At 45.2% G+C, this 16,640-nt stretch overlaps 4 protein-coding genes across 4 annotated transcripts; 3 read left to right on the top strand and 1 right to left on the bottom strand.

Moving 5' to 3' along the window:
- Positions 1–3,660: 3,660 nt before the first annotated feature.
- Positions 3,661–4,272, bottom strand: DFJ58DRAFT_731683 (uncharacterized protein; the record flags this gene model as incomplete). The annotated part of the gene is made up of 3 exons (XM_041386075.1): positions 3,661–3,951; positions 4,009–4,194; positions 4,228–4,272. The coding sequence occupies 3 exons, from the start codon at positions 4,270–4,272 to the stop codon at positions 3,661–3,663; spliced, it is 522 nt and encodes a 173-aa protein (XP_041240223.1).
- Positions 4,273–4,403: 131 nt separating this feature from the next.
- DFJ58DRAFT_844373 (uncharacterized protein) lies at positions 4,404–7,085 on the top strand (the record flags this gene model as incomplete). Its single annotated transcript, XM_041393072.1, has 10 exons — positions 4,404–4,748; positions 4,833–4,883; positions 5,056–5,092; positions 5,281–5,329; positions 5,808–5,849; positions 5,984–6,050; positions 6,175–6,493; positions 6,620–6,867; positions 6,888–6,971; positions 7,008–7,085. The coding sequence occupies 10 exons, from the start codon at positions 4,404–4,406 to the stop codon at positions 7,083–7,085; spliced, it is 1,320 nt and encodes a 439-aa protein (XP_041240222.1).
- A 1,783-nt stretch (positions 7,086–8,868) lies between these two features.
- DFJ58DRAFT_844372 (uncharacterized protein) lies at positions 8,869–13,701 on the top strand (the record flags this gene model as incomplete). Its single annotated transcript, XM_041393071.1, has 15 exons — positions 8,869–8,894; positions 9,304–9,427; positions 9,453–9,552; positions 9,614–9,887; positions 9,915–10,245; positions 10,289–10,391; positions 10,455–10,523; positions 10,583–10,866; positions 10,975–11,277; positions 11,372–11,782; positions 12,034–12,151; positions 12,180–12,712; positions 12,805–12,957; positions 13,049–13,110; positions 13,215–13,701. The coding sequence occupies 15 exons, from the start codon at positions 8,869–8,871 to the stop codon at positions 13,699–13,701; spliced, it is 3,378 nt and encodes a 1,125-aa protein (XP_041240221.1).
- Positions 13,702–14,192: 491 nt separating this feature from the next.
- On the top strand, positions 14,193–16,611 carry DFJ58DRAFT_844371 (uncharacterized protein; the record flags this gene model as incomplete). Its single annotated transcript, XM_041393070.1, has 9 exons — positions 14,193–14,280; positions 14,764–14,930; positions 15,003–15,057; positions 15,102–15,548; positions 15,595–15,767; positions 15,814–16,003; positions 16,031–16,207; positions 16,259–16,296; positions 16,344–16,611. Coding segments are annotated over 9 exons (1,603 nt in total), but the record flags the coding sequence as incomplete, so codon positions are not given.
- Between the last annotated feature and the right edge of the window lie 29 nt (positions 16,612–16,640).

Raw genomic sequence — 16,640 nt, 5'->3', positions numbered from 1 at the left:
ATATATCATCATGTTCAGAATACATCCTGCTATGCGATGGTACCAAAATTACAGTGCTCAAATTTATAAATCCATCCGAAGCTGCAAATTATACCTCTAGGGCAATATATTTGAATTTCTCGAGCATCAAAACCTCACCACTGCACTAAGTTTCACCCCATTCTACTTTATGTATGAACATTACAGATGGATTAGAAGCAGTGGAGATGATTTTAGTCAAAGTTTCATTGGTGAAACACGTTGTGATCCACGAGTAACTTCATTATACAGACTAAGCTTGGACACGAGGTGCCTTTTTGACTCAGTCTCGCTCAACATCTCCCTTTTGCTGCCAGTATTCAACATATATCTTCAAAACACGCATATATTCTCTTAATATGGTTGGGAGGCCAAAATCATTGACGAAGAAGGCACAGGTCTTGCGTGAGGAGAAAGAAAAAGTCATGGCTCGTGCTGTGGCTATGTACCAAGCTGAACTCGCAAAACCAAGCTCAGAGAAGAAGCAGGGCCTTCGAAAGGTGTGCAGGGATGTTCAGAAGGCATACCTCAAGGAAACGGGCCAAGTTGTCAGTTTAAATCATAATACTCTGGAAAATCTCACCAAGGGAGGGGTTCGGCTTAGCGAATTCAATAGCTCCACGAAAAGCTGGCTCACACCCACAGAAACAGACAAAGTTATCAAATATGTTGTGGAAATGGCTCGACGTGGCTTTCCACTTAGCCACAAGCGTCTCAAGGAGCATGTTGATGAAATCTGTCGAGCCTGACTTGGAGATGTCCTTCCCGCAGTCTGGAGTGGGAAAAAACTGGACTCAGCGCTTCGTCGAGAAGCACTCTGATCACCTACGAGCTTACCGAGCACATTCACTTGATACTGCTCGTGGCCGTGCCGTGAACCTGACAACTAACAAGGCATGGTTCGAAATGTTGAAGGATGTCCTGGAGAGTGGTGACGACAACAAACCAATGGCACCAGAGTGTATTTGGGGTGTCGATGAGACTGGAATTCAACCAGGAGGAGGAAGCACCCAAGAACGAGCACTTGGTAGTGCTGGAACGCAGGTTCAGTATCAGCAGCGAAACGGCAATCGTGAAAACATTACTGTGTTAGTCACAATTTGCGCAGATGGAAGTACAATTGCACCTGCGGTGATTTTCAAGGGAAAGGCATATCAGTCCAAGTGGAACGAAAATAATCCACTCAAAGCATCGTGAGTTGGCATGCATTATGTTGTGCTCTTAATCACTCATATAACACTGTTCTTTATAGTATTGGTTATTCAAAGAAGGGTTGGACTGACGGCGAGATTGGTGCACTCTGGATCAAACAATTCGATGAGCAGACATGTGACAAAGCTAATGGTCGTACTCGCCTACTTCTCGTTGATGGGCACAATTCTCACTACACTCGCGCATTCCTGGAGTATGCTTGGCAGCACCGAATTCACGTCCTCTGCTATCCTGCACACAGTACCCACATCTACCAGGGCCTAGATGTGGCAGTATTTGGTGTCCTTAAGCAGTGTTGGTCAGAAGAACGAGACAAATGGGAGCGCGAGAAAGGAGAGAAAGTGACGAAAAGCAACTTCCTTGCAATCTATGGTGCTGCCCACATTCGTGCACTCACATCAGAAACCATTAAATCTGCATTCCGAAAAACTGGTGTATGGCCTTTCAATCCTAAAGTCGTCACAGATGAGATGTTAGCTCCTGCTCGCGAATCATCTAACCAGGGCCACCTTCCAATCACTCCTGAATCTCCTGTTCGAGCCATAATACAGCTGCTCAGAGACCTGCAACCAAGGGCGGAAACTCGTAATTGTGATATTCAACTTGGTACAATTGCTGAAGAAGATGGTAGTATTAACGACGAGACAACTCCAGGTAATCCTCACTGTTTGCATTTCAAAGATCAGATCAATAATTTATCAAACAGCAGACGAGAATACTTACGAGAACGATAGTCCTTTTCAGACTGGTGATAGAACCATTCCAAATGTCTTCGCACAACTCGAGGAAACATCTGCACGATTCCTTATATCATCATCTCCCATCAAATCAAGTTCAAGGTTGCCTACCATGCCACTAGCAATAGTCTCACCCATTAAACGTGCGAGATTTCACTGTAACATATCTTCAAAGTCAACACGGGAGAAAAAACTCGAGGAGACAGTCAAAAAACTCACCAAGCAGGTCACAACGCTCAAAGAGCATGTAAGCGCCCTTCAAGCGACTGTAATTCTCCAGGGACGCTACTGTGATCGAGTTCGCCGTCATCTCGAGACACAAGAGAAGAAAGGCTGCCGAGAGGGTGACAATGTCAAGTTGAATGGAGATGGTATGCCAAGGCTACTTACCAGTGACGAGGTCTTCGAGCAAGTCCTGGTATACCAGGAGCGTCAACAGGCAAAAGCGGCCGAGAAGGAAACAAGGAAAGCAGCACGGATGGTACGAACTCGAGAGATGGAGTTGTGGATGCAAGAGGATGAGGCAAGAAAAAACCGAAACAAAGCCAAAACAGAGCAGTGGAAGGTAGCTGTTAAAGAGTGGGAGGTAGAACAACGGCTAGCAAAGCAAGAGAAACGAAAACCACAGTGGAAGAAGCCTGTCCGAGGACCACTCGAGAAGCCTTGTCCTAAGCCAAAGAATCCAAGGAGAAATGGTGGAAATATTGATGAGGAGGATGGGCAAGATCAAGGAGAGTTCATTGACATTCACGAAGGGTCGATTTGTGATGACAGCGAGTATGAGGATGACGACGAGTACGACGAGCGGTGAAATGTGACATTTGTCACACGCTGTAACATGGTTGTCACGCCAACTGTACAAACGAATCAGGAAGGCGAGAAAATGACTCGTTCAACCAAGTGAGGTGCTGCCAACTAAGCAGGGCCCCAGATGTTTTAAAAACTTGGTATATAGTAGATCAAACCCTGCTCTGTCAGATGTACCAGATCAATTTTTGTATATTAAAGATTTCATTTTTTTACACTCGTTTTTTCATTTCACCGTCCAAAGGAGTGGTTGATCACTGTAGATAGGTAGCAATAGACGTCTAAGCACAAATCGAGGTAGATACAAATCTAAGAAATTCGTGACGGCAAAACTCTGATTTTGTGCAAAACGCAAATAATATTTGCAAAGGTAAAAATGCTCATGACCAGCCACTTACATCAGTAAACTACAACTTTCTCACAGAGGTCACACACTTGGGGTCTCGTGACAGTAAGCCACAGGACTCGCAGGCTCACAGTCAATAGTGGTACAGCATTTCCAGTCACTCACAGTTCAACAGGGACTGACAAGCAACGAGGTTCCTAGTAGCACTATAGTCTACATAGCACTACTACAACTTTCAAGTAGCAGCATAAATTAATATGGCAAAGTGTAATGATACTGTCACAACTAAACTTAAGTCACTCACAACTCAAACTGACTCTTCGGAACGAAAATAGATCGCATACTAATAGAAAATGAGGCAATCAGAAGCCCTACATACTACATACAACTAGTACAACATATATGCATAGATGAGGACGGGATAATACAAAATAACGATGCGCAAGACTCTGAGTCAATCGAGAACTATGGTGCAGTGTTGTCCATGTGAGCCTTCCGTTCTTGAAGCGTTAGAATCGACAACATTGCAAGAAAAAATGCTCATGCACCACAAGAACTTGGTTGACCTTTTCCTCGTAATGGACGATCAAGAGGGACTTGGGACCAACCATGATCTTTGAAAACAACTCTCATACATCCCAGCCCGATATCTGTCTCATCTACCTTCTTCTCGGCTGCTGCTGCGTGAACTTTCAGCAGGCTCATAAGTGCCTCGTTTTCTTGTATGACACATTCTGCAAGCGCCTTCTGAGCTAGGAAAACATCACGCTTGGCTCTTACAAGATTAAGCACAAGGTTTGCTTCAGAGTCAGTTGGTTCATGCAGTGCGGACTATTGAATATAAGGTATGATGAAGAATACTAGAAATGATGGATGAGAAGAACTCACAATGGAATTGATAGCATCAAGAACATCATATAGGTCACCAATACCGCGAGGTGTTCTGCCATTGCATTCACTGATGGAGTGTAAATGATGAGTAAAATCGCCAGAGCTGGAAGCGAGCCCTGACAGTGATTGTAGAGTAGTAATATCAAACTTGGGTGATGAGGATAACATGAGGAATGTAGGTGTCTGGAAAATGCCGAATTCAGATCAACTTCATACCAAGTCCGCAAGTTGGATTATTGATGGCGCCAGCCCATTGTCCATTGTGCGGAAAAGAATTCCGGGACCATACCTCTGTCGCTCGTCATTTGGGCCAACCTCGATCTGGATGTAATGACTGGCTAGACAATTTAGTCCAACTTAACTCTACCTTGCCACCCACCGAACACGATTCCATGGCGGTGGACAATGAGAATGTTCAAGCCCCCTACAACTATCAGCAAGGAGAGGATGGGAGTCACTACGATTTTGGGAACCAAGGAGAGGATTTGGACCCTGGAAGTGGAACTTGGAATGAAGATAGTGAGGCCAAAGTAATCGATCACTTTCCAGAGCCTCCGCTGGCTTTTGAGGAGAGCTATACATTTTTGGGCCTATTCGATGCTGATGAAAACAGCATCTATCGCAAAACAAATCTTTACTATCCATTTAGTGGTCGCAGGGAATGGAAACTTGCTGCATGGCTTCTGCATTCGGGCTTGAGCATGGAGAAAATAAATTCTTTTCTAGCGCTAGAGATGGTCAGTATTTAATTTAAATATCACTACAGCAGCTTCGCTAAAATGGTACTTAGATTGATGATCTACCTTTATCCTTTCGCTCAGCAAAAGAGCTACGAGGTCGAGCTGAATCACTGCCTAGCGGTGTCATGCATGGTATGGAGTTCATACCATGACATATACAAATAGCAGTATAAAAGGAGATGAGTAGAGGAGTGTACAAAGGATATACTTCTCACTTATGTAAGCTTTGTTTCTATTTATTTAGTTGTATTTGTAGTTTCCATTAGTTTCTGTCTCTTTCCATTATTTGTTTATGTTTATTCAGCCACTTGATTACATCAGTGAGCCATTCAGATATGTTTGTAAGCATGTCATGTGACTGGTAATATTCTGATTTGTAAGGACTTTCCATGACTCATCATGTTTTGTCATGATTTGTCATGCTTTGTAATATTTTACTCATGTACTTTAGTAAGCAGCTGATTCAGCACACCAAAAGGCTTGGTTTGTAAGCATAATCTTACCAATCCAGTGATGACTCATTGCTTAGTAAGGATGGTTTCTAAAATGTATATAAGGACTCCATTCTCACATAATATGTAAGTTTTTCCCCTTCCATTCTTTTCCCAAACCGTGTGGGAATGTAGGAATTTGAAGTCAGGAGTTTTCCCACTTTCTGTCTCAACACTGTGAGATCACGAAGAAAGTGAAGGCCTACGAGTTGCCTTTGAAAACAATTGTATTCTTTTAGTCTAGATTGATTGTATACTATCTTACAGGGATCGCCTATACAATAATCTATCATTTAATCTATCGTCTTACATATTCAAGCCACATTCAGTTCAGAGAGGTTCATATTACCTACTAGGTTTAAGTTAACCTGACAAAATATACATACTCCTTTACTATCAAGAAGTGATCTAGCAAAGAAGTAATTTATTACCCTTTGGCCACCCATGAACACCACATTATCAACCGAGAAGTAGAAAATCCTGTTGACCATGAACTTGAGGAGCTGGCACCTTAGTCTTAAAGAGTACAATTGTGATAGTCATTGTATTCTGATCAACATATAAGACCCTCAAGTAAGAAGACAGCGGTCCGCGTTGGAAGTCTCAAGTAATTCAAACATCGCATCCTACAAAGTCTCCAGCCGTTCTCTACTGGCGAGACCCGCTTGAATATATCACATCTATCTTCAACCATCCTCTATTTCACAATCGCATTGACTATACATCTCGCAAGGTATATAGCATGGGACAGAAGCTCTCTCGGATATATACCGAATGGATGATGGGTGATCATGCCTGGGAGATTCAGGTGTGTAACATGGCTTTCTTAACGTTTTTGTCTCATGTGTTCCTGAAGTCGGCGCTTCCGCATGGCGCTACCCTGCTTGGTACTATTCTATCCTCGGACAAGACATGCATTACTGCATTGTCAGGTGATCGTGTTGCGCATCCTCTCCTTATCAGTCTCGCCAATATCCACATGGCTACGCGGCTCAAATCATCATTCGAACACTTTCCTTCTCACTGCCTTACTACCGGTCTCAAAATTCGTTCACAAGAACAAACGGATGAGAGGCGTGTTGCAAGATCGGCTCATTCATCATTGCTTGAATGTTGTGCTAGAACTGCTGAAGTTGGCTGCTCAACACGGTGTCATGTTGTCAGATCCCATCAGTCGCAGTCATTACTGCTTTACCATACTCGCTAGTTATATTGCCGACACTCCTGAAGCCATGATGCTAGCGTGCGTCGGTGGAAAGACATCCCCAGTGACCACAGCAATGTACAAAGAATTTGGGGATGCCTTCCAACATGAACCCCAGACATAATCAAAAACTCTCGAGCAACTGGAAATTGTACGTTCACATGCTCATCCAGACGATCTCGAGGGATTCTTCCGTGAAGCGCAGAAGTTTCGCCTAAATGGCGTGGATAAACCATTCTGGTGGGACTGGCTCTTAGCAGAACCCTCCCATTTTTTTACACCTGAATCACTGCACCACATTCACAAGGAGTTTTGGGACCATGATGCGCAGTGGATTATCCTTGCAGTGGGAGGGTCTGAGATTGATTTTCGAGTTTCTCAATTACACAGCCCACTACTGGTTATCGGCACTTCTATTCAGGTATCTCAAAACTCAAGCAGGTTACCAGTCGTTGCCACCGAGACGTCCAACGCTCAATCATCGCAGTCAGTGCGGATGCAGCACCTCCTGGTGTTATCATTGCTGTACGTGTGCTCATGCACTTTTGTTACCTTGTGCAGTCACCATGCATTGATGATGAGGATCTCGGTGTGGTGTTCAAGCTCGGGCTAGCCTCGCAGAACCCCATTTCGCTATAGGAGTCAAGCAGCCTAGACATCCCCATCGAACCCATACACCACTTCCTTGCAAAGTCTCGACTCACTCGACTCACCTGTGTCGCACCAGTCTATGTCCGACTCGGCTGATACGGATCCATGGCCTCGGTCTCTCGCAGAAGAGCCAGGGTTGTCTTCACCGTCCCTTGCTCGCCGGATCAGCCATCGCGCACCTCGGCCGACCGTTCCGTCCCATCGGTACCAAATCCTCCCATGTCCTACCCATGTCCGCCTATCTCCATTGGTGCGTTTTTAAGCTCATTTTACTGTTACTGAACAAACAGCAGGCATTATTACATGTATTCCCATGGCCGCAGCACTCGTGAGCCTTATTACATATCGACCCGAGTACCTTGCATTTCGCTACTACTCTCACCTGTGTGATTCCGGTGTCCTGCATGATTTGGGAATCATGCATGGACATGACTACTAGGTATCCCCCTAAAAGACAAAGTCTGTTAGCTTAGTCCTCAGACTAGTCAACCCATACCTTGGTATTAAACCTTGGTCCAATAGTTTCAGTTTTCCCTCAGTGATTCATGAATCCACCATGTTTTGAAGAAAAGTCATATGTGAGATGGGAATCACATAATGACCTAGTTGATATGAGAAGCAAAAATGAAGGTTAAGGTATTGCCTTTCATTTGGCTTATTCACTTTGGCTAGAGAAACCCATAGAGAAAAGTTCAAAGCCTAACAAAAACCTATCTAAAAAGCCCGCGTATTGTGTACTATTATTTGTTCCATTATTTCTGAGTTGTTTTCTCTAGTGTTTCTTTACTTTACTTTTCTATTAGGATGCTCTGACTAATCAGATGCTTCATAAAATTGTACCTACAGGGTATGATGTCATAATGATGTCATAGGACTTCACCTACACTCCTGCAGGTATTTTGGTTGAAAGATATGATATCATAGTGATGTTATAATGATGTCATGTTCCATGGAATTTGCTAGAACATTCCAATGACTCATAATGACTCATAGTGACTCATAGTGACTCAGAATGATGTCATTATCCCACCATGAATATTCTGGAATGTTCTTTTGCACCTGCTAGAACATTCTGCTCCAGTTTTTGGAATATTCTTCTCACATTCTGAAGTCATTACATCACCTTTTTACTTACATAATATTCCCACACAAAATGTATATAAGGAGAGCCCATTCTCCCCCAAAAAAATAGATCTCCCACTTGTTGCATTCAAGAATCTCCCTCTTGAGCAAATTGAACTCTCACCTAAGAAGCTTCAGTCTGAACAAATTGCTGCTTACAAAGCCCATTTCCTTTGTAAGAACTGTCCAGGCAAGTGCAGGGAAAGTGTTTCCCTTGAGATTACATAAGTTTCTCGCGATAGAAACCCAGTTTTGTGAGACCAGTGTTCTCACCACGTAGTGTTTACTAACCAACACGAGCTTTGGTCAACGTTGTTATTTGTGAGACCAGCGTTCTCACCAGGTATTTGTATACTGACCAACACGAGCTTTGGTCATTGTTGTTATTTGTCATTGTTTTTTTATTTGTCATTGTTGTTATTTGTGAGACCAGTGTTCTCACCAGGTATTTGTATATTGACCAACACGAGCTTTGGTCCACATAGTCACATTTGAGACCAGCTTCTCAACAGTTAACCATATATTCAGGAAACCAGTTCAAGTGTCTAGACGGTATATCCTAGACAATCCCATAGTTTCAATCAGAGATAATAAAGCTCCGGCTAAGTTAATCTGACTGATTGGTTTAGCGAGCCTCCCAAGAACTCACATGTTATCTACCACGAAAGAAGAAAAGTCGTAGACCGTGTTAATCGAGGACTGGCAAGAAGTCTTATCCAGTGTAATTGTGGTGTCATTACATTCTTACACGTATTTATATAAGACCCTCGGTTATTAAGACACCGGACGTTCACGCAGTTAGATAAATAGGACTCAAGTTCGTATTATCCCTTACTTCCCTTCCTTGGACATACCTGGTACCATTGTAGAAGTCACCTTAGTTAGCCCTCGATTGTGCAAATTGATCCCCTTGCTTTTTATCATCGGACGTGCCTAGACCGCTCTAAGTGCACTCTATCTAAGGTTTTTTTTACCTAGGCCTTGTAAAGATCTGGACCACTACCGGTAGTCTTACATCGGCAACCCATACCTAGTCTTACCTCGTCATACCTAGTTATACCTGGACTTTCTTTCCTCGGCCTAGACTTACGTGCCGCTCATCGGCATCAGACTCCCCACCTCGCCTCAGTATCTCGCATCGGTATCTTGCGCCAGGTGTACCATTGGTATCCCATATCGCGTCGGACAATTTCGGACTCGGACCTTCGGTCAGTTGGATATCTCGGGCCATAGAGCTTACTTCTTCCTTTCTCTTCCCTCACACTATTTGAAGGAAGTGCTTCAATAGCAGTCCCCTTGGGTCGAAGTACTGCACTCACACCCATTTGGATTAGTAAGTTAGTTGGTATATCTAGCTGATTACTATTTCTTTCACCACATCGGTCGCATCACAGCCGCACTAGACGAGTTCCATGCGAACAAGCATGCAATCATCGCTGCTGGTGTTCGTCAAGGAAAAGGTGGTAAAGTCATTGACAACTGGCAGATTCCCAAACTCGAGCTCATGCAGAGTGTCATCTCCAGCATCTGCAATTCCGGCGTTATAGCACAGTGGTCTGCGGATGTTACCGAGCATGCGCACATCACTGAGGTCAAAGACCCTGCAAGGGCTAGCAACAACAACAACTACAATCCACAAATCTGTCGCTATCTTGATCGTGCCGATAAGTGCAATTGATTTGACCTCGCTACTAGCCTGTTAGATTGCTCAGAGGACTCGGGAGTTGTTTGGGAGGACAATGCTGAGGAGGATGAGGAGATTGATGAAGATGTGAATGACTTTCCTGCGGAGCTACTGTCCCCGAGTCGAAGACCCGGACAACCATGTCCTATCACAAATTACTTTTTGATCGCCAAAATACTCCAAGAGAAGGAAATTGGATCGGTACCCATCCCACTTCGTTCTTTTGTCATTGGGCGCACTGCTCTCAATCTTGCTTACACTCCATCTATCAAGCATGCTACTGTCGATGAAATCGCCATTATGTTCGGCCTGCCTGACTTGCGACTGGCTCTCGCCGATTTTGTTCACTGTGAGGCGACCTATGGCAATCACATCCACTCAATAGGTAGTCCTAGAAGAGCTGCGCATGACTGATGAGCTTCCATTTGACCAAGTTCCAGTGTGGTTCAAAATTCGTTTGCAGGAGACCGAGTTTCATAATCCGCATGGTATTTGAGCTGCTCAAACACTTAATTGCGCACCACCTAGTGCTAGTGGTCCTTGGACCTTAGGTCGTTACGATACAGTTATTATTCAGACTAGCTCAGGGGGGCACTCCTGGCCTGCCAGTGGCCTTTCAGGTATGTTCTTCTTTTTTTAAATAACAATATTCAAACTAAGCTAAAGAATGATTCCCCAGGGCACTCCATTGCCCAGATTAGGCTTGTCATTCGGCCTCTTGGGAGACGGGGGGCACAATGGGCATGGGAAGATAAATTCTTAACCTACGTCCAACGGTTCAATATCTCCAGTGAGCGCGATCCAACCACTCAGTTCCATACACTGAAAAGAGCGATGCGCTCTAATGGTACACGGATGGGCGAAATCATTCCAGTGTCTCAATTTAGAGCGCCCATCCACCCTGTTCCACGTTTTGGTGCTACTGCGGACACCCGTCTCACAGCGTATAATAGCATGGAGCACGTGATGGAGTTTTGGTTAAATTATTTTTGGGACAAACACACCTTTTTTGCCTTATCTGAGTAGCAGTACTTGGACCAAATTCATACTTGATAAGAATCATTTTTGTAGCCTAAAAGATACACCATGTTCTTGGAGACTCCATTGTTGAATACCATTGACATCATTTTGTACTCAGTCATGGCACCCATAGAACACAGCAAAACCGTAGACTTCGGGATAAAGCTGGCATTGTTGATGTCAGCTCCCCATGTCAGTGATGTGCCCACACTGGACAAACTCACCGATCTCGAGCTTAATCACTTAATTGTGGAAGAAGAAGAACCAGCTGATGCTGTCCAGCCTCTCAGTCATATGTTGACACAGATTTTTAGGACATTTACCCTTGAGGTCCCAGATGCTACAGAGCTCCAGGTGCCATTACATAAAATTCGTTATCGTGACACCAGACTTCACAATAAATTCGCTCATCTCGATGAACATTCCATGGTTCCATTGTACGATAAAGAGAACTGTAGATGGAACTGGGCCCTTCCAAAATCGCATCGTGAATCCGGCATCATTCAGTTACCTGATCTTGAAGAGGGTGGAGACAGAGGAGAATAGTGGGGCAAACAAGGAGTCTGGAAGTGGAGGTACTAGTGGTGGCGAGGGCCCTGCAGAGGTCAGCACTACCAGCGGCGATACCAGCCCCAAACCGCACACGTTGGAAGACATCTTCTCGTCATTTTTTAACACCACATGTGGTGCTGTTGCCCAGGAGAAGCCAAATGAAGTTATGGCAGCAAACAGCGGAGCAGTGGTTCACACTTGGAGTGCTCACAACTCCACACGTCCCGTAAAGGATCAAGAAGTCTCGCGGAAGCCAGACCTTGCGTTGTTGGATGACGTGGAGGCTCGATGGGACACCATTAAGGCGGTTTGCGAGTTGACCTCGCAACTGTACACAACTACAGGCACAATTGGAAAAACAATTGACAGCAAGGCTTACCTTCTCTTGAGACACCAACCTTGGAGGCGGTTTGTTTTGCTCTTCTCCCTCACTCACGAATATTGTGAATTGCGAGTTCACATGTACGATCATGCAGGTGGTGTCATAACGCCTCCCATCCATATTGACAATGCTCCAAATGATTTCCTGCACATCTTATCCAGTGTCGTTTTCGGTAGCCTCGAGTGTATTGGCTACAACCCTTCAATCAGCATATTCACGAAGATGCTTCGCCCTGCTCAACTCGAAAATCCAACATCTCGCCCTTCTACGAGCAAACAACCTACATGAGATCAAGTGAGCGGTTTCCAAACGGATGGTCCAGTTGAAGGCACTGGGCCCAAGATGATCATCGACACACCTGAGTCTGACTCAGAGATAGACCCGGACGTGGAGATTGGAGAGAGCCTCCCTAGAGACCCCCCTCAGCTAGACATACCCCAAGATCCTCTCCGCACAACTTTCTCAGACCCGATTGGCAGGATCATAGTGAACAATCATGCATACGATATCCTCGAGGTTATTTTCTCTAGTCAAGGGCTTGTTGGACGCGGCACCGTCTGCTATCTAGCCAGGAGGGATGACGAAGAATATATCATCAAGGATCATTGGGTCCTCGGGAGTAAAGATGCGGTGTTAAACGAAGTTGAGATGCTGTGGGAGATGCAAGGGGTCCATGGTGTGCCAGAACTAGTTGAATATTGGCTTGTTGAGATCGCACCCAACGAAGTTGATGAAACAATGAACTATCGGTACAAAGTTTTTGGAAGTATCAAAGGCACCTCTCATACGCATGTTCATTTGGTTTTGAAGCCTCGTGCGCAACCTTTGCATGCATTCCAGACCAAATTAGAGTTGGTGAGTGCTCTTCGGGACATCATCAAAAGTGCGTATTAATTTGTATTTGATTTGTCTTGTCGAGTTCACTGACACATTTCTTAGTTCAACAGGTAGCGGTCGAGGACCGTCGAATTCTTCACCGTGACTGTAGTCTAAACAACGCTATGATCAAGGATGATGGCGACGGGACCAACGGAATGCTAATCGATTGGGAATTTGCTGTGCATATGCATGCAGATCAAAAATACACTATCGGTGGGACGGTCAGTACTAGTTTACTTCTGCAAGGCTTGGTGTGCTCAGGGCAAACGTTAGGGCACGCTGCCTTTCATGTCACGTTCACTTTTGTGGCAGCTCTCAGAGGCTGTTGGCAATGTTGCGACATCTGCTCGCAGCTGGAAGGCAAAGGTTGCCACGTCTTCCCTTGCAAACCCCCCCCCCCCCCCTTATCCTATATCACTACCATGACGATCTTGAGTCATTTTTTTTACGTCTTTGTGTGTATCTGCATTGAATTTAGGGGCCCCCTTGGAGTTAGACGCGATCTTTCGGCTGAGAGGAGTCAAGAGTGGCTACCACATCTATGGGCCGCTGACTCATTCAAAGCAGGCAGCGATGTGAAGACTTCGTTTTTTTTCCACCCCAACGTGGACAAACTCAAGAAACAATTCCATCCCCACTTCAAGACGCTACTCCCACTTGCGACGCAATGGTACGACTTGATGAGGAACAAAGGACCATCAAGTGTAGTAACTTTCCAGGAGGTCCTCCATCTAGTGGAAGCGCAACTCGCCAAGCTTCCAAAGGACAAACCTTCCCCTGAGCTTCTGTTTGCAAAGAAGGTCATTGCAGCTCTCCCGAAAAAGAGACATGCGAGTGACTTTGAGGGTGATGATGGCAATGATCATCTAAACAAACCTTCGATTATAGAACGTGGCATGATCTGGGGTCGGAAGGGTTGGACGATGGAAGTTACGCCCCAGCCCAAGCGGAGCAAAACTACATAAATTTACGTTTACTACTACTATCTCAATTTTCTCATACCTTCATGCATTGTTATACCCTCCTCACGCTTACGTGTATGAGGCTTGAACATTGAATTATTCCCACACGCATTGCAAGTTCGAGTCACTAATTGACATTCAGATACAATATGCTCGCCGAGGTGACTCAAAGCAGACCCTCAATCAATCGCCGTATAACACACGAGTTCGACAAAAGGAGACCACACGCATACTCGGTTATGATATCCATGAGTTCGACGAAAGGAGGTGTTACACGTTTACTCTCAGCCTACTTATTCTGACTCACTTCGAAGCAGACTCGTAAACTCGGCTGACTTCTCCTCAACCCCATTCACAACCCGGGGCTGCGCAGTATGACATCTGGTGTGCTTCAAATTCATTAAGCATTTTTCAAGGTGCAATGGCGGGTTAGATTTAAAAAGCAAGTGTTAGTAAATTGTCGGTGTGGTGGCTCATTTTCCCTCCTTCCCTAGATGCCTTCAAGCCTGAAGAAAAAGAGATCAAAGCGCAAAGCTATGGACTCTGATCCCAAGGAACTAGAAGCTCTGGCCAAGAGAGCACGTGCTCTGTTACGAACTAGGATGGTTCTGACGTATGGCTACTCAATAAGAGTAATCGGCCAAGGTCGGTTCAAGGCTTCGGCGTATACTAAAGCTTCAATGTTCTAGACAAGACAAGGAGAGTGTCCTCGACTTGAATCAAGTTCAATACAACTTAAGATTGGAGGTCTTAAGCGAAGGAAGTTCCAGGTAAAACCTAGTAAGATTAAAGTAAAGAACTACATAGTACAAGACAAGTTTATATAGGAAATGATAACAGCTTTAGGGCCGGTACGATGAGGTCATAGAGATGAGTCAGAGATAAGACGAGTCAGAGATACCAAGAATAGATCATCTAGCGACGGCAGGATGCGATTGTGATGTAATACAATGATGTAAGAGAAAGAAAATGAATAGGGGCGTACTTGACTGTAACATGCTCAGTCTCAGTTGATTGTCGATCAAATAGATGACTCACAGCATCCCTGACAAACAGGACGAACAGGTGCAGGGACAGGAGGACGGGGCGCTCAACTGGAGAAGATAGGTGCAATTTTGCATGCTCCAGTGCGGACCAGCAAATCCAAGGGTGCCACCTCCCTGGATCCGGCTGTTCCAGCAAACCCTCTTGCTCCACAACCACCTCGCAAGGGTCGCAGGAGTCATTCCAAGGTATCTTCTCTAGTTTATAAGTGAGAAATACTAACAAGACGCACAGAAGAGACAGCCTCCTCCGCCATATAGCCCTTCACCAGAACTAAGCACCACAACTTCCAAATCACGCTCGAAGAAAACAAAGGTGAGTTATTGATGCGTGAATGGTCATATATTAATTTTTATCAGACTCCTGTTGTTTCTGCACCAACCTTCGAGTTATCAAACCCTCAGCCTACTTTTCACAACGGGAAGCTGGTGGACGATACGGTTTTTCACCACCAATCGTGCCCCCCAGCACGGAACCAGACCTTCAAGCATTGAACAACTCATTCGTGGCCGCATCCAAGGAGAGGCACGCCCTGCCTGTTCCCAATCATTCCCAAAGTCAGACTCATGCTACTATTCCTGCCGTCAAAGGTCGTGTACCTTCCAGCACCTCCTTGACTACCGTAGTGCTACCAGATGCTGACTTTTACAAGAACTTGGATCCTGCTCTCCGGATGACCAGACCGTCAGGTACACAATCCGAACAGTCGGACACATCCAAGGATGAGTCATCTAGCTCAGATGAAAGTAACGGAAATGAGCAAATGGGGTGGGGAGAAGTCCATGGGCATCATAGTACACACCCTGGTAAGCCATTGCCTATTTCCATTGAGGTTGAGCTGAAAAGTCGCAGGGTTTTTGAGAGAAGAGCCACCACCCCAACCTCAGGTGGTGACCGCTCTTCCAACAGATTTTGAATTTCAGTATTCTCGCGATGAAGGTGATGAAGTTGCCAAGAAGACTTTCACTGTTGGTGGTGATCTGAGCGAGGATGGTACAACGATGGATCAAGAGAGTGACCCCAATGTATGAGCCCACTACTTTGTTGGAGTACACTAATATCTCATTCAAGCTGAGTGACGTCTTGAATCTTCACCACAAGAGAAATGGCCGCCCCCGACTTCCTGATCCTGCTCTCCTGGAGCTTCTCCGTGCTGCCAAGATAGATGCCTCTAACTCAAAGGCAAAACAGAAACGGAAGCACAAACAGAAATCGAAATCGAAACAGAAGTCAAGGGTGGTCAATGGATCCGAATCCGATAGTGAAGGGCCCAAGGCTACCTAACTAGGATGGTATAGTTCACGCTGGAAGAGTTTCCTCGAGGATGCGAAGGCGGAGTGTCGTACCCAGCAGGCATTGGATAACCCTTTCCCGAGCCTTATTCATGATCTGCCGGTCTCAATCACAGAGTCGCTCTTAGCCTCTCTCGTTCAATGGCTTAAAAATGGCCAACAAGTTGATGCTGGTAAGCTACAATTTCCCTTGAGATATTCTACTGACTCGAGGTGTCTACTAGGTGTGTGGCCCGCTCGTAAGCCTGACATGGCGAGGCTGGTGAGTATCTATTTTATGGTGTGCTTCTTGTCTGATTTATTTTCTAGCTGTATGATGACTTGGCCACCTGGCACTCTGACCTGAAGAAAATCGCGATTTCCATCACCTCTTCGGCATACAGTCTTTCCCCACTAGCTGATATCCCCGTTGAAGAACGTGCAGCTTGGGTTGAAGCTGCCACCACAGAATTACTGGATGGTGGTAGATTTCTGCACTTTGGGCTAGATGAATTGGGGAAAACTAGGAATTTTGCGCATCCTGCGCTTCTTCAGGCCATTGTCCTATTTTTCTACACCGGAACTTATCGTGTTGCTCGTAGACGACCAGCCATTTTTCGGAAGGAA

The sequence above is a fragment of the Suillus subalutaceus genome (genome assembly GCF_016647625.1).
Source record: "Suillus subalutaceus strain FC151 chromosome Unknown DFJ58scaffold_110, whole genome shotgun sequence".
NCBI lineage: Eukaryota > Fungi > Basidiomycota > Agaricomycetes > Boletales > Suillaceae > Suillus > Suillus subalutaceus.
This window is presented reverse-complemented; position numbering and strand designations above follow the sequence as displayed.